A 26,738-nucleotide genomic window follows, 5' to 3' on the forward strand; every position below is an offset into this window, starting at 1 on the left:
TCACACAGTGTCTGTATCAAGGCTCCCACATGCTGTCCCTTTGGTAACAGCCCAGTTGCTCAGCAAATACTTTGTGCAACTAAATTTTAGGAAAGCACTGATAAACAACAGATTAATTTTTCCTATCATCTTCTGCAGTGAGAGTAAGCGCACTGTAAATGTTTCTCTCCATTGTGTCTGTTGATGAGAAAAATGTATGTTTTCTTAGGGGTATGTTATGTAAAATCTGTGGAAACCTCCTCCTACTTCTCCCTCACCTGCCCCTCTTCTTAGCAAGCTCCTAGTCTGGGGAAGGTTTAAATAATACAACTCCACGTCCAGGGGGACAATAGTAAAGGGTTACTGCAAGTCACTCTCTTCAAACACTGAATTTATTTTAAAATAAGCAAGAGGCCTGGCCTCCCTACCATCCTCTGCCCCTGAGCCCTGCAAAGTGCCTGCCCAGAAGCCGATGCAGCTTTCTGGGACTTGCCCTTCCCAGCAGACCTGAAGAAGCAGAGCAGACATTGCTCCCCCAGCCACAAAGCAGCCCAAGCACTTTTGGAGTTTCTTCCCTACAAAGCCTCTGCCAGAAATCTCCAGAGCTCCGCGCTGGAGATTCCCGACAGCCTTCAAAGGCTTGCTAATTCCTGCGTGCACAAGAAATGCAAAGTGTTCCCTGCCTCACAGCTCCTCTCCCTTCCTTTCCGTGCGCCAGGCAGCACCTGTTGGGCCACCACCAGCAGAACCACAAGCACACTGGAGAAAGCCTGCCACTGCTGCAGCACTGGGGGCAAGGAGCTCGCACGCTCCGTGGACTTGCTCCATCGAGCTGCTAATGCAAGACATTTCTGGGGGAGACCGGTGTGCCCCTGGCTGGCTGCTGGCGTGGGCTAACAAGGGTTAACCGCTCTCTGCCTGGCCCCCTCCTCCTCTGTGTGCTCCTGTCACAGACCTGCTCCCTGGCCCGCCAGGGCTGGGATTAGGCTGCGAGCCGGCTGGCGGACACCCTGTGCAGGAATCAAGCCCTGCTGTCCGCAGGCAGCACCCGTGGGCGCTGTGCAGCCCTCCCGAAAGAGCTCTGGACCTGACAGAGCAGCAGACAGGGGTGGGAAGACTTCAAAAACCTGCAAGTTCAAAATAACCTTTGAAAAGCCCCAACCTAACAAAATATCAACACTATTTTTTTTCTTTTCCTGAAAGGCTGCAAGCATTTTAGTTACAATGACTGTTCAGGAGCCATATGGAAAAATCAGTTCTGTCCTGTTGAACTGGTTGCACAGTTGTGGTTTTCATCTGTCTACAGAGATCTGAAAAGTCTATGTTGTTTTATTGTATGCTTTTCCAGCAAAGCAAGCAAGTGGTCTGGGGATCATCTGGCCAGAAACACACAAGGTAAGCAGAGTGTTTTTTGTGTAATGTATTTCAGGAGGCTAGGAGTCCACTGTTTGTGTCACTGAGCGAAATCAGCCTTCAGGACGATGCTCTCTTTGGGATAAGCTGATTATAGGTTGGTCGGTCGCCTGGTTTATTTGTTTTCCTGGACAAGAAAAGCTGAGCTGCCCTGGTGTCAGTGTGGTTGGCGAGATCCTGTCATTCAAGCAGCAGACAGACTTTTTTTCTTTTTTAAATCCTCTCTGAAAGGCAAGAAACGTGGATTGCGTCAAAGGTAAAGCAAAATATTTGGAGTTATATTTTTGACGTGTAAGCTATATTTTGACTACAAGAATAACAAAGTGGGAGAGAACTGACTCATATTCATAAGGAAAGCTGATAAAAATATTTTAAAAGTGGTGTCCTCTCAACAATTCTTTTGACTTGTTTGGACTGTTGTTTAGTCTTACACTCAGCCAGGTGCTAGGAATATCACAGACCTCTTGAAAGAAGAAAGGAATATTCTAATTATTAGGATGTTAAATAGATGATCTGGGAGTGATAATTTTAATAGTCTCAGTAATTCTGAAGATATACATTACTTTGGGAATCACTGATGAAAAGTCTTGTACAAAGAAGTCCACAGATTATTCAGTACTACATTTAAATGTGCAGATCTTGAATGGATTTATAAAGGAACCGGCTCTTTTACAGACTCATTTAGGTGAATCACAATGATCAGCAGCTCTGCTGCATTGTAGACTGAGTGCTGAAGTCCAAAGCACCTTTTCAGATACCAAGAAGAAATGTCTGCTCTCAGAAACAAGTAAAAATTACAAAGTATTGAACCTTTGTCTTCTATGTCCTCTTCATCATTGACTGATAATTAGATTCAAGCAGGATCTTTACTCCTTCTTGCTGCTTGTAAGATACAAACTACTTTTCCCATAAAGGGATATTGCTCACAGAGCTCCCTCTGCTTTCCAAATCCCTGAGCTACAGCTGTCACCTGTTTTTAAAAGGTCTATTCCCTTCTCTTTAAAGCCTTTCCCACTTCTGCATTTTCCCCTTTCCAAAGCGGGATGTGGCAGAAAGAAAAGGTTGCAAGGACAATCAACAAGCTCACATAACCGTGTGCTGTCAAAATTTTGTCTGAACTGGAGCCTCCTGTGTAGTTCTGTACGATGTACAAAGAACAGTTCAAATAACAGGCATCTCCATAGGTGAGCTCTGGCAGTGTGTTTTTCTTTCATAGATTTGAAGCTGATAATAAAGCCTCTTGACAAAAGGGGGTGGGCATATATGATTTCTGAAACCCAGTAAGGGTGAATACTACAGAGCTGTTATAGTAGCAGTGAGTAGCAAATGCTGCGACGGTCTGGCAGTGATGCAGGTGTGAAAGATGTGCAATTCACAATCTCGGAAGGATTTATGCAGCTACCCGAACAGCAAGATCCCCTTCCAAAGTAGGTGCACACAAATTAATTTAGAATCAACGTAGGGCTACTTATCCAGCATGTGCCACTTCTCATCAAGCAAGATCTCATCCAACTCTAAATAACTTTTGATCTTCCTTACATATACCTATAGTCATGAGAGACGTACAGTCTGTTATGAGAAAAATTCAGTGGCCTCTGAGAGAAAGTACGTTTGGGATAGTAACTGCTTATGAGTTTCAAAATAAGTTCCATTACAAATAACCCAGCTTTGAATTTAGTAAATGAATTTTATAAACTAGGAAAAATTTTAGTGTAATTCTCCATTCATTCCATCAGCAATGAAGGTTGTTGTTTTGTTTTTTACATGATATTGAATTTGTGCCACAGTGACTATGTAAGTACATGTGTATATATATATATATATAATGTATGTAATCCTATAATTAAAGACTTCTGCCATTAAATCTTCACAATAAGGTCTGAAAAAAATATTTCTCAATGAATTCGAAGCAATACAGCAAAGTGGAGACTGGTTGTTTGAACGCCTGGCTTGCTGTGATTATGATCAATATCACTAAGGGAACAAAAAGAGAAGGTCACTGATTTTCTCCCTCAAGACAGGAGTTCACATTCACTTTTGTCATTTCACTTTGCAGTACTGAAGATGTCTTGGTGCTGGTTTTATCTGCCTCTCCATCTTCTCACGGCTGCTTGCTTGTGTCATTCCATTAAAGCACCCACCAGCAGTTTGCAACAGAGCTTCAAGAGCAACCTCTTCAACTTCTACCACTCTCTGATTCTTGCCGATGGTAAGGAAACCACAGTTCACCTGCTGAAGGATATCCCTAAAAGGTAAGAGCAAGTCAGTCACGCCTGTTCTCAGGTACTTCCCTACGACACCAGTAGCTGCACACTACCAGCACAAGCGAAGAGCCTGCAGAGCTCCATCAGCATCCACTGGATTTCCTGAGACACACCATGCTGTTTCTGCCCAGCTCAAAGTGTTCCCCAAGGTTTGTTGTTATTTTGCCCAGTCTGGAGACCCCCCAAGACAAAGCTCAGGTTCACATGTGCACTGCAGGCAGCTTTCTGTGATGGTACAGAACTGGGGGGCTCCAACAGCAAACAGCTGTCGCATAAACAACCTGGCTTCAGAGCCGCAGACACAGCCTTCCTACATTGGCTGTAAGACAATTTTACCAAAGTAGCTACCCCAAAAATCAGTAGAACATGTGTACAGACTTCTCTTATCAGAATGACTTCCATCAGCATTCTGCATGCTAGAAATGTTTTAGTTGAATGGAGCTATTGCTTGCTAAGATCAAACATGCTTTGTGTGTGGAAATTCCGGATCCCTCACTTCCTCCAAATAGCTGCAAAGTTTGGTGCCCTATCTAAATATTAGAACTGGCACTGCATATTAGGCAGGAAAGGCTAACTGATCTGCCTGTTTAAGAAGAGAGGCACTTCAAGTGGTTTATCCACCAGAATCCTTCAAACAGTGACCAGCAAGTACAGCTTCTGATGTCCATCTGAGCAGAGCAGTCACGGAGCAGAGGGTGAGCCAGATGGTTTGGTCTTGACGTGCACTGCACAGACTGGCACATGGCACGTTACATAATGCCATGATGCTCACAAGATCACAACTAGAAGCTCTCCTTTTTTTTTTTTTTTTTTTAAGGGAAATCGGTGTTTAAATCTAAGAACAGTGAATTATGCTGTACTATTGTGGCATAACATTAAGGTTTCTACTAGGAATCAAAAAAACAAAACAACAACAACAAAAAAAAAAAAAAAAAAAAAAAAAACACAAGAAAAAAGTCAGGGTAGCATGATCAAGTAAGAACCTTATAAGACCCGAAGCCATCCAAGAAGGAAATCAGATGACAAAACTTGGCTTAAAAGACTTGGGAATGTGGAGCTGTTTCCAGTGAAAGTTAACTCCGGACCAGTAGCCACATCCTGAAAGCAAGCCAGACCTTTAGGCTGACATAATCCATCCATAATGAGTAGGCTTGTCTCGCCAGCAAGCAAACAGAATTACAATTGCCTGCATTTAACTGCAGAGTGAGTGACCCAAGTCCAAATATTTCTGTGGCTGTACACTGTCAACATTTACGGAAACAACAGAAAAAAAAGACCAAAGGAGTGAGACAGGAGGCTTAGCTTTACTGTAAATAAGCAGGAATAAAGAATTTACTGGGGAGACTGATGTCCCTTTGTAGTATTAACACACAGCAGCCTCTGTCACAAAAGGAAGTTAAAACAGAACTGTCTGAACCTGCCAGTGATACCTGATAATCTCCAGGACTGGCTACAATTACTCTATCTTCATCTTACACAGATGAAGTCGTAGATATTCAAGCAGATACAAACAAACTCGGAGCTTTCACAGAACTCCAGTCAGGGAATTTGTGAGGAGAGTGTACCAAATTGCCCCAGAGTTAGCCAACGAGTGGTTATCTTTAAGGCAGATTACCACATTCATCATCCAAAATATCCCGGTAAGTATTGAGATATGCTGTTCACCTGAAGCATACTAAAATTCAGTGGGAAAAAAGTACTGCCTGTGGTAAGTGGACACAACTTCCAGCAACCATTTGTGAATTAGAAAAAGCACAGCGTATGTTCTTCCCACAGCTCAGACATCCTGCAAGTGAGATGCATCCTGGTGTTGACGCGCCTCAAAAGGGAGCAGTCATCTCTACCCACCGTGGAGTGACCACATCAGAAGGGACAACTTTTAGTGGTAAACTTGCATTTCTTGCAGCTCACACTCTATTTCTAATCCACATTTACAGGTACTACTTTGTTCTGGAGGAAGGCAGAGCCCTGGCACCTTTCTCAATAACAGTGACCCCCTGTGATGTTCCCATCGAATGGAGCATACTTGTGCACAAGGCTTCAGCAAGCCTCCTTGGAAAAGTAGCACAAGGTAAGACCTTCAGCCTGCCTGAGCAGAGACAGAAGGCCTAAGTTACTCAGAAGGGGTGTTGTTACAGAAAGTTTGCCACAAGCTTAAACATCTCTGAATTCTACCATGGAGAGGACACCCATGTCTCCATAGGTGAGATTTGCAGTCCATGGAATTCTGCCATCAATTCAAGAAAATGAGAGGTTACATCTATATACATCAAAAACTCAGGGTAATATTTGGGAACAACACTGGGTAGTTCTGGTACCACAAGCATGGATCAGCTTCATGAACTCTTTGTTCTTTCCCCATCTTCCCTCTGTAATCTTGCCTTCTGTGACCAAGCTAAGCTGATAGCGGTAACATTAGCACATTGCAGAACACACTGCTTGTAGCCCTGGATCTCCATGCAGTTTTAAAACCACCTTCTTCCTAAGGAAATCTTGCTACACAGCACTATCGAGGCAGGCTTGCCAGTCAGCCCAGCCAGAGGGAGGAACTGTCTCAGATGTTTCTCTGTGGCTTAGGCTACCTAAACCAGTCATCATCTGGTTTATCTCCCAGTGTCGTGCAGAAGATTTAGCCATTTGATTTTCTAGGAATATTTACCATGGCCGCGGGCATTATCCTGACTTCAGCCTAAGAGGAAAATCCATTTTTTTTCCATGATTTCTGGAATGATTTTTTTTTTTTTTAATTTAAAAAAACTATGATCTGAAAGCTGCCACTAACAAGTTCTTTCCTGTCAGACAGATAAACCCAACTGAGGAGTTCAAATACTGTTCTTTTAGAAGTGATGTTTTTCCTCCTCATAGGAGACAGAGGCACAAAACTAAAATAAACTACTTTACAAGTAGTTTAGTCTCCTTAAAGAAAAATACCTAAATAAAAAGCTAGTGGAATAAGAAAACTGCAGGTGCATCAGGCACATTAAAGTTCAAGCTTGTGCAAGCTGTGGTTTTATAATTAGTCTTTTTGAAAACAGTTCCACAACTGCACTGTTAAAATAAAAGTCACTCAAATTTTCTTTTAATAAATGGCCAGTAGCAAAAAGCATCTTTAGCTATAATTATTTTCAGGAGGGTAGGAAGTAGGATGTTCCCTGACACAAACAAGGAAAACTAAGCAATGTGCTTTGACATCTATGAAAGCAAGCTACAGGTCTGCTTTTTGCTTGCAGGTGACCACGATACAGAAGATGTCTCAAATGTCCAGAAGGCTACAAGCTTTGTGTCGACCATTTTCAACTACAAGGGAAATTCTGTAGAGACGTACATGGGCATGTCTTCTCATTCTGCCCTCTACATGCTGGAGTTCTTATCCACCGAGCGTGACACACACATCACCGTGTACTTAACAACTGACACAACGTCTGGGCACCTCTACCCAGAGCTGCCGCTGGATCCACGCTTAGATGTGGTTGGCATTGGCCATACAACAGTGACTCTGACCTGGAAACACAGTCCCTCTGTCTTGCAACATCGAGAAAACATACAGTACTGTCTCCTAGTTAATGAAAAGCATAATTATAAGAGCTTGTGTGCTGCTGAGACAGCAATCAGATCTTCTGGAATGAAACTGCCAGCTACGTTAGCTTTGTCTCTGTCTCCATACCTTCTTGAGCCACAGCAGGTGATGATATTGTCCAACAGTGAGTTGAGCATCATCAACAGAGCGAGCAGTGGGGAAGTCAGGCAGATATGCATGGGTACCAAGAACACGTACACTGTGCCCAATCTCAGTCCCAGCACTCAGTATTATTTTGACGTTTTTGTTGTCAACCTCCTCACAAACGCCAGCGCTGCTTACACTGGGACATTTGCAAGAACTCTAGAAGAACCTGAACCTAAGGTGATGGAGCTGAAAGATGGGAAGGTGGTTCAGGTTGTCCTGGATGGAAAAAAGCAGAAATTCCACACTCTGCAGTACCAAGCGAGGCACAAGAAAGTACAATTTACCTTTCAGTTGTGTCGTGGTCAGGTACGGGTTCACATAACAAAGAATGGTAAAACAGTGGCATCAGAAAACATTTTGGGACTGAGGTATTTGTCACTGAAGGGAAAGCTGCTGGACACATACCTGGTGCAGCTGAGGTCCACAGAGGAATCCAACTCTTCTGTGAAAGTACAGGTCTCCTCTCAATTCAATAAGCCCTTATTCCCACTTCTTCCAGAAAGCTTAAAGATCAAGTCTTTCAGCAAACTGAGGACCTGCAATTCCGTCACCGTTGCCTGGCTAGGAACACAGGAGCAGAGCAAGTACTGCGTGTACAAGAAACGGATCGAAGAAGATCAAGTGTGGACAGAACTGCGGAGCACAGACAGGTGCTCTGGGCCTGAATCTCGGCACAAGTCGGAGAAAGTGCTGTGCAAGTATTTCTATGATGTCAATCTCCAGCGAGCTGTCACCACTGAGACCATCAAAGGGCTGGATGCCGGGACGCTTTACTTGTTTGATGTTTATCTCATTGGGCCATCTGGCATCCCTGTCAGATATCACAGCAAAGTTGTGAAGACCAGGAAAAAGTGCTGAAGGTTCTTCACAAAATGTTTTGGAATGAATGACAACTTATCAAAACCTATGCCAATCCATGCCATAGCCCGTACAGTTTAATATATGTTGACAAAAAAAGTCTAAAGCTGTGAGATTCTGCAGAGGAACGATCTTAGGTTAGACCATTACGCTTACTTGTGCATCTTCTCCTGCCTAAGTTTTTCTCAGCTGTCTCCTCCACATAACAAAAACTAACTTGAAATAAATCCATGTACATGGAAATAAAGTACCCACAATGGCACCCATGAGAAATAGATCAGTTACCTAAAATACTTCTGAAATCCAATACAAAAGTGATGGGAAATGCCTCTCAAGGAGCACACATCATTATTGTTGAATTCCCACAGAGTTTTCCACACCACGTAACTCCATCACTTAATGAAGAACTGCGAGACCCAACAAGCAAAACTGTTTTTGAGAAATCCAACTTCCCTGCTGCTTGAACAGTTTGCAGGGATGGAGACAAAAAGAAAAAAAGCCGCAGAACTAGTGTCAAGCTGCGACAGCTCAAGAAGTGCAGGCTGAAATACTTTCCCTACTGCCTGCACGTTTGCTTGGTTTTCACTTCCAGAGAGAAACTGTGCTTGGGGACATATCTTGGGCCTGGAACTGCTTCTGCATCCAGTTTTACTGGGGTGTATACAAATACAGTGCTCTGTTGCTACCCATTGAGGAAAGGAATAAGTAAGGAATCCTACCACTTCCTTCCCAATAAGGAAAGGTGTTTTTTTTTTCTCCAATCTACAGTTTCTGATATCAAGCCCATGTCTATTCCTGTGTTACTCCTGAGTTTGATATACTTGCTCTTTACATTCCCAATCCAGCCTATATCAATGAATGTGTTGCTTTAGCAAAAAAGTCAATGTGGTTTTCCTTTTAGATATCGAGGGAGAAATATTTGTAGTAAAAAGCCTGACAAACTTTCTGTTGTCTTTGTTTCCTTGACTTCCTTCCTTAGATGACATGTGAAAGTACAAAAAAAAAAAATCTTGAAGAAATGAAGCCTTGATAAAAAGCTTATCCTAAATTTCAATTATCAGCAGAAAATATTTTGCACATAGGTCTGGAATTTACATCTATAGAAATATAATGTCACTGACCCAGTGGTTGCCAGAGAAGTCTTGCCTGCTGCAACCCTTTTCTCTGCAATTACATTAAGCAAAGTTATAAATAATTCCGTTATTGTACATTTCAGAAGTTCACTTGCAATTTGTGATCTTCAAGGTTGTGGTTTACCCTGAATGACTACCTGCAAGCATGCTTGGAGGCACTTTTTAAGAACTGCTCTGTGCGTTCACATAGGATTATGCATTATTATGCATTTCCTGCTCCAAAAACTCCGTAACATCATGCTAAAGGGGCAGGTGGCCCAAGCCCTGCACAGCACATCCTGTACCTTAGCAGTCTCATTCCCAGGAGAAGGGTTCTGGCCTTCCCATGGGATCAGCTGCAGTATCTGGGCTTTGGCTAGGCTTTAAATTCCTGCAGGCACTACTGTAGATAGAGCAGTGCCATGGCACTGTGACCCCCTCCCTACACTCCGCAGGCCTTTTGGCTGATTCCGGGGGCTGGCAGCTGCATCGCCTTTTTCCAAGGCGAGCCTTCTCTTCATTTTGCTCCAGCCAAAAGGAGCCTGAGCTCAAAGAGCAACAGAGGTCACCTCCACTTGGAAATCTTCGTGTTTGCTTCTGCCTGCCTCAGTCATTTATATTCTGGATGAACTTCACTTAGATGCCCTACAAACCATTAATAGCCAGAATAACAGAGGAATAGGAAGTATTTGGCACATAGAACACAATTATTTCTCTGCCCCTAGCCTGTGAGAGCATTAACCCTTACTTTTGTCCTGTACACAGAAGTGTCACAAACATGTCTCTGAAAGAAGACTGATGCGTTGGCACCCTGCCTCTGCTGAGGAATATCCTCCTTAACAGAACTGGCTTGAGACTCCTCAGCTTGGGTTTAGGGCTGCAGCCAAGAAGTCTGAGGAAGGGATCTTCATGGGAGCAGCAACTGCTGCTGCTAGGGGGGCTCACAAAGGAGCTGCCAGCCCCACATCCATAAGCAAAGGCCCCAGCACACAGGAGGCAGCGCTGGGCTGCAGAGAAGAGCATGCTGTGCTGTCAAAACCCTTGCCTCTGTTACAAGCAGAGCAGGCAACCTGCCCTCAAGGTAACAGCCCACACAGCCCACATGTGCAGCCAGGCACGGCCTGTAATAGAGCCCAGGAGCAGTAGCAAACATTCCTCCCCATTGATCCTTCCACAGCGATTCACCTGGATGCACCAGGCTGCGTTATTACAGACCTGCTCCCATTTCTAAGTCACCACTGCACATGGCGAGCAGCAGTTGGGACCACCAAAACCAGACAGGACAAGTAATAACAGAAGACAGGCTTCATATCCACATCTCCTTCCCCTGGGGGCTCAAGCCTCACAAATCATTATTTGCCTGCTGGATAAGAGGAAGAGTCTGAAACAGTGCAATGATGAAGCATGGACTCTAAGTTTGCCATTGTGTACACACCTGTAAGCCGCAACCCTGCACAGCAAGGGGCTCTTCAGCATTTCTCAGTATTTCGTACGGCTGCTAGAGACCTTGAAACAACTTAAAACTGTAATAATAGCTCATCTCAGCCATGCTTTGAAGTAGATTGCTACTTAAAACCAGTTTCAAGGACTGATGACATTTATGAGTTTCACACCAACTGACATTAAGAATTTTACCCTTCCTCTTTCCCTTGTATTTAACAGCCCATGTATTCAACCCTTGTTACTTCAAGCTTCTTAACAAATGTACATACCCTCCGAAGTAGATCCAGTGGTCTTTTAAAAATTGTTCCCTTTCTGCTTACAAATACATCCAGGGATGCAGCCCCAGCTTTGAGCAAAGGAAGTATTTTCTTCATATCCTTGCATGGCTGTCTTTCCCCAACTAATGTCTTCTCAACCTGAATACTTGTTTCTAGCTTAAAGAACAAGCTAAAAATAGCCTTGCTATTTTGGCCCCAGGTGCTGGACTGAAATCCAGCTCACTAATTGCTTTCAAAGACACAGAGCTTGTGTCCATGTACATGTATGCGTATCGCCCCCATTCTGGGCTTCATTACTATTAGCTTTTGGAGGGGGGGCAGGATAACAGGGGGAGAAGTGTTTATGAACCTTCGACACTGTGAAGCACCCTGGCCAAATGTGGCTTTGCACAAGGCTTAGAAATCTAGGAGCCAAGTAACATTAATACTGACAGCAAGTCCTAACCAGCGACCCCAAAACGCCAAAGGCTTTCAAGAGCTGTTGGAGCAACTGAAGCTCTCTGGCATTTAGAAAAAATGGGTAACACAGTAGCTGAAGATTCCTTCAGCAAACACACACAAAAAACATTGTTAAAAAAAAAGCTAAATTTACTAAAAGATGCAAACACTACGCCACTCTTGCATTGCACGGTTCTGCAAGGAGCCATGAAATGCAGCTCGAGGAGGAGCCCGGAGGATGCTGTGCCATCCGCTGCTGGGGTGTGCTGCTGTCCCCTGGCAGCTAATGCTGCCAGATGGGTGGGCATCCTGGCTGTGGCCAGGGCTGCGAGCACAAGAGGGCAGGGTTAGGCAGTAAACAAGAGGCAGGAATTTGATAAGGCTCATCGGGAGCAAATATTTTCTCAAATTTAATAAGCCAAGCATCTTGCTGACAAGATTAAGGCAGAAGAGACAAAAGAAAACACAAGGACCTGCTAACTCTTTTTAGTCTATGTGTTCCCAGATTTTTTTTTAATGTTTAAAGCTGAAGGGCACAAAAAAGTGATCACCGAGGAACAAAGAAAGCATAGCCATTTGCTGGAAGGATTAACACCAGCGTGCCCAGCGCTCCTGAGAGTTTAAAGACTGCTTTCACTGAAGGAGGAGCCAAGGCTCCTATGACAGAGATCGTCACAGAAGAGCACCAAGGACAGTCACATTTGATATGTTTAAAGTGGTGAGTTACAGTTCAGGTATAACCTGCCCAGCACATGATGCCTGGCATCCCCGACTTCTCCTTTAGCGCTTTTGCCCTTTCTCACCAACACCACTCTTAGCAGGGCCTTACCTTCCACCCAAGCTGGCTGTCACACCAACTCTCTGGGACGCCACGGGAGACGTTCACCACAGACCCCAGTTTGTCAGGCGTTTGTTCTTCAGGGATTTTGCTCACTGGTTAGCTGTCCCCAGGAGATCCTTAGAGGATGTGCTTCCAGGGACTAAGGATGCCGAGTCTCTGGTTAAAGAGCCATCCCTAGAAAATCACATGCTGCTCCTCTGCTGCTCTTGCTCTTTCTCTGCAAAGCTGTTCCCCTACCTCACACTTCTGAAAATACCCGAACAAGGCTCACCTGCCCTGAGATGAGAGCAGATTAGACACAGGAAGCAAGCACCAGAAAGCCTTGTGTCTTTCTGCAGGTACTGGCACAGTAGTGACACAGGCAGGGTTCAGAGGAAGACTCGGGAGTTGGAAAAGTCTTTCAGACTCATGTAGTAATCTGCTCTGAAAGCAGAACCTGGCAGGAAAGGAGACCTTCCAAGGCAAGGGTCAGGACAGAAAAGCATGAAGCATCTAAAGGTAATGAGGTAAAGGTGGAGTTTGTTAGACGCTTCTAAGAAAAGGAAGGGTCCTGCTGCAACTACATTTCACATCCTGCTCCCATTTGTTGAGCTTCTCTACTGATTCATTTCTGTCCCTGCGGTTCAGTGCCAGCATACAAACCCACTAAGCAGCCTCTAGTAGTCCTGTAGCTCGTGACTCATACAAGGAGGAGAGCTCAGCGTGCAGCCTGCACTAGGACTGTGACTAAGGAAGTACTCAGCCTCCTTCAGAGGCTTCTGCAAACAGCCACACAGCACACTTCAGGTAGAGTGCTGGAAGTCAAGGATTTCCCATCTAACAGAGGAGTTTAATACAATAAAAACACAAAGCCACCACAAGCTTAGGGCACAACCCACCTCTTCTGTTTGCAGTGTTCTCAGGAAGGTGAGGCTGTAGCAAAACCACATTTTCCATTCTGCTCCCCAGCTCTGCTTCTCCATCCATTGCTAAGCTCCTAGGTTAATTAACAGGTTGGAGGTCAGCCATCTGAGTAGGTCCCAGTTACATGGTTGTATACAAGCAGCTTTTCTGCCATGCCCCCAGGGAGGGTTTTGTAGGCATACCACAGAGGCAAGCAAACCAGCAGCTTGACTGGCTTCCTAGGCCTCACCACCAAAGTCAGAAGGATTCGTGGCTCAACACTGGTGGCACCTGCTTAGAAAATGATTTCAGGTGAACATTTCTGCAGGCAAATAATTGGCATTGTGAAATACTAAGTGCATCTGCAAGATGGATAGGTGGGGTCTGTAAGGCCTTCTCCTTAACCTACCTTCAGAAAACCCATGCTCTAAAAAACCTGCTATGACATTGGACAGTGGTATCTACAAGTGTCACATCATCCCTGAACAATAGGTGTTCCAGGCAGTACTAAGGAGGGGAGAGAAAGCTTTCCACACTCACCTAGGCACACCAGGCTCCTCGACAAAGCCATACTTTCAACACTCATTGAGCTTGCCTTGGAAGAAGTTAGCTATAAAGTAGAAGGTGCAAAAAATTGGCATAAAAACAACTCAGAAGACATTTCTGACAGGAGATCAGGTGTAGTGGTCAGAGCTGAGCTTTCCATAACCTCAAACAACTGAAGCTACCAACAGACAGCACTGCTGGTTCACACTGTCTGCAACAGGTTTGCACTATGGGGATAAAATAACTACTGCAGGATGAGCAGAACTATTTGTGTTCACTGCAGTGGTGCCACCATTTATCTCCTGAGGCGTCAGCCTCTCAACTCCTATAATGAACAACTCCTTCCTTCTCTTTTTCTCATTCTTAATACACAGAATGCAGGTGTACGTATGCGCTACAATACCCAGCTGGAAAACAAATGTTTTTTTTATAGTATCTTGGGTAGATCGACATCATTATCTGGGACCAGCTTCAAGCTTTTTAAACATGAGTTGACAGTGGAATGTCAGCCGCAGATTTATTAAGGATCACAAAAGCAGGAACAAAATTCATTTACAACAACAAGCAGGAAGGCTCAGGATGTTGGCTGTATACAGAGCAAGTTTTAACTTGGAGGATTATTTAGCCTTTTTTTTTTTTTTTTTCCAGATAGGAGGACCCCAGCTGAAGGGGAAGCCAATATTAAGGACTGACTGTGAGCAGTGCCTTTGAGGACAACAGCAATCCACAATTACCCTGAGAGAATGGCTCCTGTATCTGCAGTTCAGGGAAGGAAATAATTTCATTATTGGATTGACCTAAAAAATAATCAAAGATCTGTGTTCAGCCAGTTAGTTTCATAACTGGGCCAAAACCTCTGGTTTTGTAATGTGGCACAATCCTTTGAAAGCCAGATTTCCAAAAGCACAGTGCCAGTTTCTCAGCTGAGACTGAGAACCCACAAATTGGCCAGACCATCAGAAGTGCTTTGCACATATCTCCTATTGGGACAAAATCTTTTAGAATCTGTCCATAAGTCAATGAAACCACACTGGTTACATCTGCAAACAATTTGACCTGCGTTTTCCCTAGTCATGATTATGCAAAGGGAAAAGATGCCAGTTTTTAGCAACTGCTTAATCCCTGTTATCCATACGTACTGACCCTCAGTCTAGAGTACCTGTGAGCACACAGTGGGATTTTGTTTGTCCCAAAATGGAATCACAAACCACAGAGGAAAAGCAAGTCACTTACAACCCCAAAATGCAACTATTACACAGAAAAAAAAAAAAGACTTTCACCTTGTCCACAATTAAACTTCTCTAGAAGTAATATCACAACTCTTATTTGTGCAAATAGCCTGTTTGCAAGGGTAGGCTATTCTTGAAGGAAGGACTCAAAGATAGAATCAGAAGATGATTTGTAACATGAAAAAAATCTGTAAATCTATTGTTCAAACCCAGACAGAGCGGAAGTCAGCAGCTCACGTTGCAGTGGGTGCAGTTACTCCTAACTGCAGTAACTGACAATTGGATTATTTTAATAGCCTTCTGAGACTCAAATTGGCAGCAAACCTAATATTTCAGCTATTTGGATAAAACTGTTCTTACCTCTAGGGTATTGTTGTTTATTTGCCTCAACTCTATTAATTCCATCTTAACCAGGTATTCAGAAAATGTGTGATAGCAGAATTGATCAGTCGAAACATACTGAACATTCTTTTCCAGACGATTGAGAAATAATTCACTTAAGTAGTTCTCTTGCAACATCTTTTGGCTACACTGTCCCTCCTACTAGCTTCTTACAAGGACAGAGAATCGCATCTTTTTGTCCCATCACAGTTTTTCTCTGCAGACTTTAGCAAAATATTCACATACACTTAGTTCATTTAGAGCAGGAGGTGACATTGTTTTCCCCAATTCTCCATCCCATCCCTCTCCGAGAACAGCATGTGTAAACTGTCACTCCAAGGCACAACGACCTCTTACAGTAAAGCTGTAAGCATGCTCACATCCAACTGCGAAAGCATATTTAAATGTAAGCAAGTGGAATAAATACATGGGAAGACCAAACCCTAAGAGCATGAGAGAATGGAAACAAATTACCTACAGCCTACACGCAGGAATGACCAGATCCACCTCTCCTAAGGGTTACCTGGGGTAAGTCAAGGAACCTGCTTCCAGGCTGCCAGGCATCTGTGGGAACCTGACCTCCTCCGAGTGATTCCCAAGACCCTGTAGAGGTTCTGGATCTGTTTTGCCTTGCAGCCTCCTCTGCCACATGCCTTCCCCCACTGCTGCAGAAGCACGAGGTTCCCTCCACACATCCTCCAGCATACTGCCTGCCCAGCAGAGCATGTTCACTGGGCACTTACCGATTCTGCAGATAGCACAACTGCTCTGAAGCATACAGAGGTTCTGCAGATGGTGCAAGGTGAGTGGCACTGCTGCCATACATCCAGACTATACCTCCCATGTTCAGAGGGACATCTTCCAGCTTCCTGGAAATCAGCATGGACCAACAAATTGCAGAGTTGTGGCAATACAGAAAAAAAAACAGCCACAAACCTAGGATCTCTATCTGAATTTTCTGCTCCCAATACTGTAATACTGAACAGCAATATTGAGTTTGTTTGGCCTTGTACAAAATTATGGGTTTGCAGAATGCAGCTTTGATTTAAGGTCTGGTTGTTTTGGATCAGGCTGGTATCCAAACCCTTTAAGAATCAGTTCAGTTAGAAGTTAAGGAAGGAGTAAAGGATTTACTGTACTGTTTCATTTAACAATGAAATGTTTCAACTGGAAGCAATTTGTCTCAGTAACCATCTTTTTACTATACATATATTCAGGTCACAGCACTGATCCTTGCAGACCTCAGTGAAATAATAAATGTGATGGGTTACCATTGTTTACTCTCAGTATAAAGTAACTGTACAATTTTACCATTAGATGGCACCAGAGAATATTTTAACATTTACACAAAGGACCACTGAAGCTGAAGCCTGGAATAGTCTTAAAGCAGATGTAGCCACTAAAATTAAAAAAAATACTCATCTTTGCAATGCATATGAGCACTTTAATTACTTGACTATAAGCGATAGCTTTACACAGCTCATCAGAATGCAAGTTACAGCTAAATCCATGACTTCTTTATTAGCAAGTTTTTTTTTTCCTTTACTCTTACATATGAGAAGTATTTGATGTGAAACTGCCATACAGTTTGGTTTAAATGAGATGAACTGCTTTGTAGTGTTTTATTTGTCTTGGGGAAAAAAACACATCTCTGCCCAGACAATTCCAAGCACAGGCTATCAAAAAAAAAAAAAAAAAGGCACTTTCAAGAGTCCCTCTGCATACCTGGTTCAGTTCCAGCTAGGTCTATGAATAATTTACCAGTTAATGAGCTCGTTCTGTTTATGAAATAATACTCTTAAGAATAGTAAGGCAGGACATAAGCAGTAGCCATATGTTTCTTCTCGAATTCCAGCTAGATAAATGACCTGAAAATTGCTGTTGCAAGAACTTCTAAAACATATGGCTAAGTACAGGGAATTTGTTAGCTTCTTGTGTCAGATCCAAAAGTTTCCAATTATCAACAAAAGATGGCATACCAACCCAATTACTCCTGATATATTCCAGTCAAGACAGATTCCAAGTAACCATAGCTGTGTGGGTGTATGTGGTTTGAAATAACAGGAATCACTGAAAATTTAGTGTAAATAAAAAAAAAAGTAGACCTTCTATATATCACATCCAGACAAATGTGTCCCAGTGTGCTGAATGTGCTTTCAACAGGAAGCAGGAATTTTTAGGCTTTCTACCAAGGCTGATTTCAAGCCATCATAAACTATTAGAGGTACATTTACTTTCCAGCATTACAGAAAACTCCTGCACAGCTTATTTATTTCATTTGTCAACAGAGTGGAAAAAAATATGCTTCTTACGTAAGATGACAAAAATGTACCAAATCATTTTCAATTATTTTTTTTTAAATGATTAATTGCAGATGGCTTTTTAAGACAACATCCTTGTAGTGCTGGGTAAACATGAGGCTACAATTAACAGTCAGAACACTGGTACATTATGCACATTTCTGATTCATCTGACTAAGCAACCGAGTCTGATCCCGTGCTCTTACTCACAGGAGTACTTAGACCCAGACTATGAAGACAGTGTTTTCATAAAGCAAACAATCTCTAGATATTCAACTAAACAGTAAGAGATGGAAAAATGATGTTTACAACAAACCAGAATTCATAGAACAGCTAATGAAAAAACAAAAGGAATACATTTGTAAGCTAAGTTACATTTCATACACATACCAAAATCATAGTTCAGTCATCTCAGGAGCTATATCAACTCTGTCCAGGATTACTTCTGCTGTACTATGTGGGTCAATGCCAGTGTATTTTTCGTGAACTATTTTTCCAGGTTAATTTCTTTTAATCACACATTCACCACACAAAGAAGATAAAGGTCTGCATTCATGCTGCATTTATGTTTGAATTCAGAATACTAAAGACTGACCCTGTTTAGATCCTTTATGCTTCCCTTCCAACTACTGCAACTGTTCTAAAGTTTAAGCCATGGATGGTAGCAAACATACTAAATAATTATCCATAGGCAAGCCAATTAGTTACTGAGATGCTTGCCCTTTTGTCAGTCACAGCTCCCCTTGGGTCAAGTTGTGCAATCCCCACTAGAGCAGAACCCACTACACCTCGCACCTCTGCTTCTCTCCGGTGGGAGTAGGGCCTGACTGAAGGCTGCTGAAGCATCCCTGAGGGTCCACTTACTGAAGGAAAAACACGCTGCTGGGAAAGTGGGAGGGAACCCCCCCCAAAGCCCACAGAACCTCAAAATTCCCAGGCAAGCTGATCATGAGACTGACCCATTTCAGCTGAGTGGAACAGCGTGAGGAAAAGTCATCTCAAAACACTTAGCATAGACTAAACATTAACATAATCTCGTCTACAGAAGATGTAGAAGAGTCAAGAAATGCAGTCTTCTCCTAACAGCTCAGCTTTCACTTTCATGAAATTGAAAAATCACTAATTTAACTAATTCCTCATGTATTATATTGAATAGTGCCCCAGCTACTAATGTAAAGGCAAATTTTTAAACCGATCTAAGGTGTCATGATGAAAAAACAGCAAACATTTTGTAGCTGCATAACTTATCTTTAACTGCAGTAGGAAAATTCAAAAAGTGGAGAGTTGGTTTGCTAACTCCATGCTATTTGAATCTAGATGAACAATGTAATTCCCCTAAACAAGAAAAAAAAACAACCTTACTTTATCAGAGCTAATAGCATCTGGCACTGTTCATAGGAATTTCCAATATTAACCCACCTGTAAACCAAAGAAAACATTTTCTCATAGCTCAGGAATCAGTGTCATGGCAGCTCATTTGTAAGACACTGGAATGTTGCTTGTGAAACTCAATCTGGTATGAGCACATGGAGATTTTTCAATGATTAGCCATTGTTTTATCAGCTCCAGAACAGAAAAAGGTTTCACAAAAATGTTAATGGTAACGAACCGGCAATGCTTCCTGACCACCAGAATACCAGTAGCTAAAAGGTTTTCTAGGCTTCCTTATACACATTTTTCTTACTAAAACATGTAATGAGTATTCAAAGGACTGTGCCATGCATCACAAAGCCTACTTCTAAGTCAGCAACAATCCACATACCAAAAAAATTTGTCTCCACTGCACAATATGCTCCTGTCTGGTTGTCAACCCTGGGCTCTCAGACCTGCACCTAGTAACAGCCAAATACATATTTTTAACTCCTCCTTTTCCCGCTATTATTTTTGTTGCAGATTGTCCTTTAACCCCAAAGCACATTGTTTTACGTGTTGTAGTTTGAAGTACACGACTGTTCCAACAAGAAACTTGAGCAGATGCACAGTTTAATCCCATTAGTAGGCCTATTGATTTTGGTGGATTTATTTGTATACATAAAGCCAGGAAGAAGCATCATAGTGAACGATGACCTCTTTACAATCCCGTACTTACGTATTATCTGGAATCTTCTAGCTATCTGAATGTCAATATGTACGTGATAAGCTTTAGCTATTTCAGAAAGGCTGCATCCAGGATTTCTACAGTATGAGCTAAACATCGATACCATGGTGCTACAGAGTACCTCTCCCAGGGACCTGAATCCTGCTCTCCTCCTCCCCCTGTTACAGGCCAGTCTTTTAACTGATTACACACAAAGCGGATTCAAGCAGTCTGCTCCAGTACATCTGCGTAGAGAGTCACTCCAGTAAATAGTCCACTGGTGGATGTGCAGTTGTCTGTGGTGCTGTATTGCTGGGCTGTTTCCACATATAAATTATTATGCATCTCGTCTACTTGCACCTCAAGACCCACACGCCCTTTGCCACTCCAGCACTAACCACAGCATGTTACACAAAGAGTTCAGGAAGGGTACAGGTAAGTTAAGCAAGCATAATTCAGCACACAGCATCTGTGCAGAAGCCCTTGTATTGCATAATTACCGTGCCCTGTAAGGAAGAGCCCCCATCTTTGTGCTTTTACATCACTCTCTGGAGACAAGCTGCTCTTCGCTTAAACGCCATCAGCTCTAAGTGTCTGTATCCCTTGCAGGGTGGCTGTGTGGAAGGACATTGCTCTTGGTTAGTTGGATCTGCTGCCTCACCTCCTAAGATTAATTAGGTCCAGTGGTCTCAGCCAGTGCTTTGTCACTAGATATTAAGACTTCAAATATGCAGAAAGGGTCAGATAAGACACTCAGACTATTTTAGTATAAAATGCATAACATTCTTAGAGCAAAGTGTGCAAGACTCCCACAACTATTTAAGTTAATTATTAAAGGGCCTTCCCTTAGGGTTAACCAAGTCAAGTTAGTAATTCATCTCATTTAAATGCACACATGCTAGGATAAAAAAAAGGAATGGAAGACTAATCATTTTGTATTTCATCTATGCATAGCAGCGTATCATAACTGCATACAGAGGTGCAACAGGAATCTAGAAAAGTAGAATAAGCCAAATGCTTTGGTGGCCGTAACGAAAAGTGCAGCAAGCCACATAGTTCAAAGCCACCCAAGCTTCCCGTTCCCCTTAGATCACAGCACAAGACATACCTGCATATCAAACTACTCTGGTGACCGCACCAGTTCTTCAAACTCCACAGCATTCACTCAGAACGCAGGCAGACCAGTACATGTAAATATAATCTGCAAGTAACTTTGCAAATGTTTATCTCCTGTATGATGAAGTCTGGCTGGTGGTCCTAGCCAGTACGGCTCCAAGCAATGCTTGAAAAGCAAACTTATTCAACTCTTATATTGTTCACAGCTTTGCAGAAGAACTAAACCATAGTAGAAGACAGGAAGCGGAAAAACCATTTCCACTGGCACTAGAATAAATTAGGTGCTGATTCCTATTGCACATGGATAGAAAGTGAGTGTCTATTTCCTTTTTTTGAGAATCCCACTTTTAAATATACTGACCTACACCAACTAAATTCAGAAGGACAATCCCAACAGTCTCCAGCTTTGCATTTTGGAAATCTGATCTGATTCTGCAATTCAGATCTGTCCCTTCTGCTGACATAAAATTTGCTCAGCAGAAAAATATTGTGTTAGTGTGGTCAACCTTACAAGAGAATACTATTTGCTTGGTGACTAGAACATTTAGCTTTAGGGAAGAGACTAGTTGCTGCCTCTTAGCAAACAGTACTTTCCTGCCAAGCCCAAGTCTGTCCTCATGTCCTCATCTGTAGGAGTCAATATATTGCACAAAACAAAAGGAGCAGATCCAGCTGTCACAGCAGAGGTGCTGCATTTCCTAAAGGCAACAACCATCACTCCCTGCAGGTGACACATCAGTCACCATATTAAAATAAAAGCAGGGGAAAACCAAAAACCATGAACTACAATCCTCATAGAAAATGAGGAAGTCAAAATACCGCAGAAGCACAGCACTAATCTCAGAAGCAGGAAGAGTGAGATTGGAAAGATAACCAAATATATGCCAAAACAAACTAATAGTGCTTTTAAAACACATAGGGCATAAAGAATAGCCAGATTTGTCAATAATATGTTACAGCTTTCCACAAAGAAAACTAGCAAATGCAGTGTATCTCAGAATGATACTGCAATAAGCCTTTAATGAAGTTAAGTTCCACATAACATCCTTATAACTAGCAAACTGTGGTAAGGAGTAAGCACGTAGAGTAAGACCATACAACTGTCTGAAAAGCAAACAAAAAAATAAGTCTGTATACAAGCCACGTAAAGAACAGAAAACAGAGGAAATCTGACTAAATTAAGTAGAAAGTGTCCTCTGAAGGTCAAGCCTACAGTCCCATGTTCAAAACAGTGCCAATTACAACAGGTTGCTCATGGTCATGTCCCGAAGCAATCTGTTCAGGACTGAGAGTGCCAACCTGTGCCCACTGCCTCCCGTCCCTTCATTACCTGACTGCTCCTTTGAAAGAAGTAAAAGAGCAGCTCTCAGGCAGCACTGCTAACCACAGCCACACTAAGTTTGGAGGTTGAGCTAAGGGCAACACCAATTGTTCACAAAAAATACCATTAAAAACATTATTCTAATTAGGAAATAAATGTAACAATTATGGCCCAAGCTATATTTTTCAGAGAAACTCTATATCCACATGTGATCATTTTATTTACAGTATAAGCCCAGATTTGTCTTTATTTATAATCCAGTCATGCAATAAGACACCAAACATTCCTATGTAATCAGTATCTTACATAATTTCTCTTTTCTTTTTTTTTAAAAAAAACAAAAAAAAACAAAAAAAAACAAAACAGCAGTAATATAAAGATTAGTTCAGAAATCATCAACTTTTTTAAATAACATTTTAAAAAAATAGCAAGATTGGGAATCAGGTATTTATTAGGCTAAGTAAAAAAATATGCTTCTTGGTATTACCAAAGAGTATTTGTTACACTAATATGACTGGATCAAATCTTTACCTGTTGCATGTGCAAATTCATTTACTTCAGCATGCCTGTGTAAAAACGTCCAAGAGAAAAAGGTATTCCTTCATGTCACTGAAGTTCTTGGCCATTTACAGTCACTAACCTGATAAAACACTATTACAGACTCGTTTTAGGAATGTAATTCTGTCATTTCAATGCTTCCTGTCTCTGCCTCTGTGGGCTAGTAAACTTGACTTCAACAGTATGGTTACATTAACCTAGCTTTGCTTGCCATTACTATGATGTTTTTCTTTCTTGTGAGTACTATGAGTCATTTCCTTAAATCTTTGCTGGTTTGGCTGCAGCCTGTAGGATACTAGGAACTGCCAATGCTCCTCTTCTCTTCCACTTCTGTTTTTAATTCCACCGTGTGCTAGAAGCATTTCTCTATTCCATGTGTTTTATCTAAGGTATTTTTGTTGAAATAAGTAGATTTTCACCTGATGTAAATCATTCAAGGCCAGCTGTCAGCACAGCTTCTTTGAAGCTGTGTAAGTTTACACTTGTTGAAGGTCTGAGCCCTATGTTTTATTACCATTTTGATAAAGCCCTTGCAGATAACTAGCCACTTCCCATGCTTGAAAACATGGCTGTACTACTAAACTGAGGGAATAAGTGGAAAGAAGTCTTTACACTTAACCAAGTCAGTCAGGTCTTGATACATTTTTGATGACACAGGTCTTCTACATGCTCCTAACACTTGGCAGGGGGAGGAAAAACACACACAAAAAAAGGAACAAGAATGTCAGTACATGAAGTCTTTGACCTCTGGACATAAACAAGTTTTTATTCATTTATTCCCTAACTGGGTCACGTATAGAGTTCATACAAATGGTATTAAATTCAGGAGACCTGTATTCTCCATCTAGCAGATACAGCTCAAGACAACAGGTCCAGAAGAGATTAAGGGGAGGCAGTTTTCATCTTCTTTGAACCACCTGGGCTCAAAGCAATTGCCATTGCTGAAATGGTTCTCATTGATGGCACGATTGTAATCCCACAGCACCCAGCTGCAAAGCCAGGTTCCCCCCTTCCTGCTCTTAACACTCCCCCCTATTTTAGTCAGGGCTGCATTTGCCTCAACAAACGCACTGGAAAGCTAACAGTACTTTCTTCATAGCCCGTGTTCCATACCTCCATCAAACTAACTTAACTTTTCTAAGAATTTAATCAGAGAATAGCTCCTTGCACTTGGATAGCCAAACACCCAAAATGGGAAGAAACCTTTCCCACTTCAAAATTAGATATCAGAATAATCAAATCACAAAGAGTATAATAAAGCATAACAACTGAAGCAGAAAAGACTGCTCACATGTATGCTTACAGAGCAATTTGTACAGCTTCAACACTGCTTTCACAAAGCAATATTCAGAATTCAGCAACATATTAGGCTAAGTTTAAGGGATAGCTACGCAAACAGGAAATAGAAAGTACTTAGGGACATCATCTTCTAAAAGCATTCTCTGTTCAGAATCGGTACAGCAAAACAAAGCAGTGCAAAACAAAACAAACAAAAAAAGGAATAACACACAAGGGAGAAGTTTTAGCTATCAGTTTCTTGGTGCTTATAACAAGACACTCTCTCTGCCTGTAAGTACTTCTTGCGTGTCTTCTCATAAGAAGAAGAAGTTTTTTGCTCTCACAGATAGTTGGCTGTTGAAGTTCAAGGACCTTTTGTTTCACTTCCTCTACCAGGTCAAACACTTACTTCATCTTTGAAAACAGACCATGTTAAGTTCTTCAGGAATCATGCAAAAACAAAGACATCAAAGCAACTAAGAGTATTAGGAGGAGAGGGGAATTGAATAGAAACTGGAAGGTCCTTTTTAAATATATCTCCTCCCTCTAGTTCAATGACCTGATAGAATACCCGGTCTGCTTGAATCAACACATTTTAGATAAAATAAATTAAACAAATTCTTCAATATCCAAAGTTAAAGGAGAGTAAAAAGAAAAAAACAAAAACAAAAACACATTTTTTTGATATTACTCTTAATCCCCTTTGTTTTATTCAGTTACTTATACGTGCATAAAGTAGATGTGTTACTTTGACAATAAACTGCTGGAAGCTCTGAAGCACCAGCATTTTACCCTGCAGGAATAAGTGAACATACAAAGCCCAGGAGAAGAGAGAAACAGATACCCAGAGTTCAGACTGAAGTTGGTGAGGTTCTCCTCTTTCCAACACCCAGAAAGCAGTATTTGTGCTGTCCTATGTTACTGAAAAACCAGATCTAAAGCTTGGTAGAGTGCTAGCCTCACTTTCAGTCACAAGTAAGCAATTTTAGTTTGCAGTACTGACACCCACTTGGAAGATGGACTCCTTTTTTAAAACAAGGACAACCAGCTGGTAAAGCATTTTATAACAGGAAAAATTTTATCAGAAAGCAGCAAGAGCAAGGCTGCTACGTAAGGCAGGACAAGCCAGAAACACAGCAACAGGACCTCAGCAACTTAAGTGCAATTTTATGTTACCTGAACACAGCAGGAAAAGCAAGGCACAAATAACACATCCTATCAACAGAATTAGATGTGGGTCAGTTATGAACCACTATGACACACACAAAGAATCCAGCAAAAAGTATCAAATAAAAAACAGGAGGCACAACTATTGAGCATCCAATTCCCAATCCAAAGTCCAAGAAATACAACCACCACATAACCCAAACCAGAAGCAAAGGCTCAGGTCTGGGCTTACATAGAGCTCCTGCACTCCTGGGTGGAGGTGGAGCCCCAGCTGAAGCTGGTTGGGGCAACTGAGCGTATCAGCGCACTCAGCTGCACTGTCAGTTCTGACAGCATGTGTCAGGGCATGGCTATACTCTATATACTCTATAGGGAGAGGTGAGTAGCTGTGCAGAATAAAGAAAAGCATGTGTCAATCTCTCTGTTATGAAATAGTGACTCTCAAAGTGCTAGCAATCCTTAGTAGTGAAATCAAGTGTTAGGTTTACATTAAAAAAAAAAATCCTCAAATCACATTTTTCTGTTTGATTCCTGGTACATAACCAAAGGCTGATCTCAGTAGCTGTTAGCCTTTACTGCTGCAGTAGAAATGAATGAATTGCATTCATTCCTTTTCATACAACATGGAAGCCTTGTATGACCAGGGGTACATGTGCAGAGTGAAGGAAACTTTCTTGTAGTTGAGGGAGCATTATAATAATGTAGTCAATTTAATTTGCTAATAGAAATGGAAAAATAGATTTTATTAATGTGTCACTGTTAATGCAGCATTTTAGCTATGCAAGATGCTAAAAATGTACACTACACATTCAAATATTAGCAAAACAAAAATGGCCAGAATATTATTAATAAAAATCGATCCGTTTGTGACATGAGTTCAGAAAATATTGTAACATATCTGTAATTTTATTTCTATTAAAGTAGGAATATTCATGAAAAATGTTTAAGTATGTATTTGGCTGCAAGTGAAATATTTTCACATGAAGCATCATCTTGAGGATTGTCTCCTCAGTGGTAAAGTGATACCAGAAATGATTTTAGGTACCCTCTCCAGAGGTGCCCCCTAATTCATGTCTTAAATCTTCCCGCTTTAAAAAAGTACATTTGCTTTTATTCTGATTATTTTTCTAACAAGGAAGAAAAATTGTAATTTCTCTTAATTAATGATTGTAATAACCACTGTTATATTTCTCCTCTCACAATTGCTTATTCGATCTGTAAACTGATCAGTTGAGTAACCTGCACTCCCTGCCCCAATTCGAATTGTGTAGGAAGGTCATTGAAAGAAACAACAAAATTAATTCTAGAAGGCCCTAATACAATGTTGTCCATGCTTTCCGTTTAAAGACTGACCTTGAAAAAGGTCAACGTGAAAAAGCAGACACTTCATACAAGTCTTTCATATCTCCCACTTTAAACCTATTTTAATAAAATAGAAAGAGTGTGAAATACCTAAAAGACACCTGTGAAGGCTGCAGTGGCAAACAGGAGTTTCAGAACAGGAATATTTTTTTTCTTAATCCAGAAGGACTT

The 26,738-nt window shown here is 41.8% G+C and overlaps 1 protein-coding gene and 1 long non-coding RNA gene across 10 annotated transcripts; one reads left to right on the plus strand and one right to left on the minus strand.

Moving 5' to 3' along the window:
- Positions 1 to 1,303: 1,303 nt before the first annotated feature.
- Positions 1,304 to 25,538, minus strand: LOC311439938. Of its 9 annotated transcripts, XR_014695094.1 has the most exons (6): positions 25,215 to 25,396; positions 13,773 to 13,827; positions 13,436 to 13,526; positions 13,229 to 13,326; positions 7,786 to 8,191; positions 1,304 to 1,616 (listed from the first exon to the last, which is right to left on the minus strand). It is a non-coding gene; the product is annotated as an uncharacterized lncRNA (long non-coding RNA). The 9 variants fall into 9 exon arrangements; XR_014695093.1 differs by lacking the exon at positions 13,773 to 13,827 and having other exon boundaries at positions 13,436 to 13,523; positions 25,215 to 25,410; XR_014695100.1 differs by lacking the exon at positions 1,304 to 1,616 and having other exon boundaries at positions 6,719 to 8,191.
- LOC311439937 (protein NDNF-like) lies at positions 3,457 to 9,165 on the plus strand (the record flags this gene model as incomplete). Its single annotated transcript, XM_084526260.1, has 3 exons — positions 3,457 to 3,644; positions 5,594 to 5,727; positions 6,887 to 9,165. The coding sequence occupies 3 exons, from the start codon at positions 3,457 to 3,459 to the stop codon at positions 8,236 to 8,238; spliced, it is 1,674 nt and encodes a 557-aa protein (XP_084382386.1). The 3' UTR covers positions 8,239 to 9,165.
- Positions 25,539 to 26,738: the final 1,200 nt, after the last annotated feature.

This window comes from Aythya ferina, assembly GCF_964211825.1.
Source record: "Aythya ferina genome assembly, chromosome: 7".
NCBI lineage: Eukaryota > Metazoa > Chordata > Aves > Anseriformes > Anatidae > Aythya > Aythya ferina.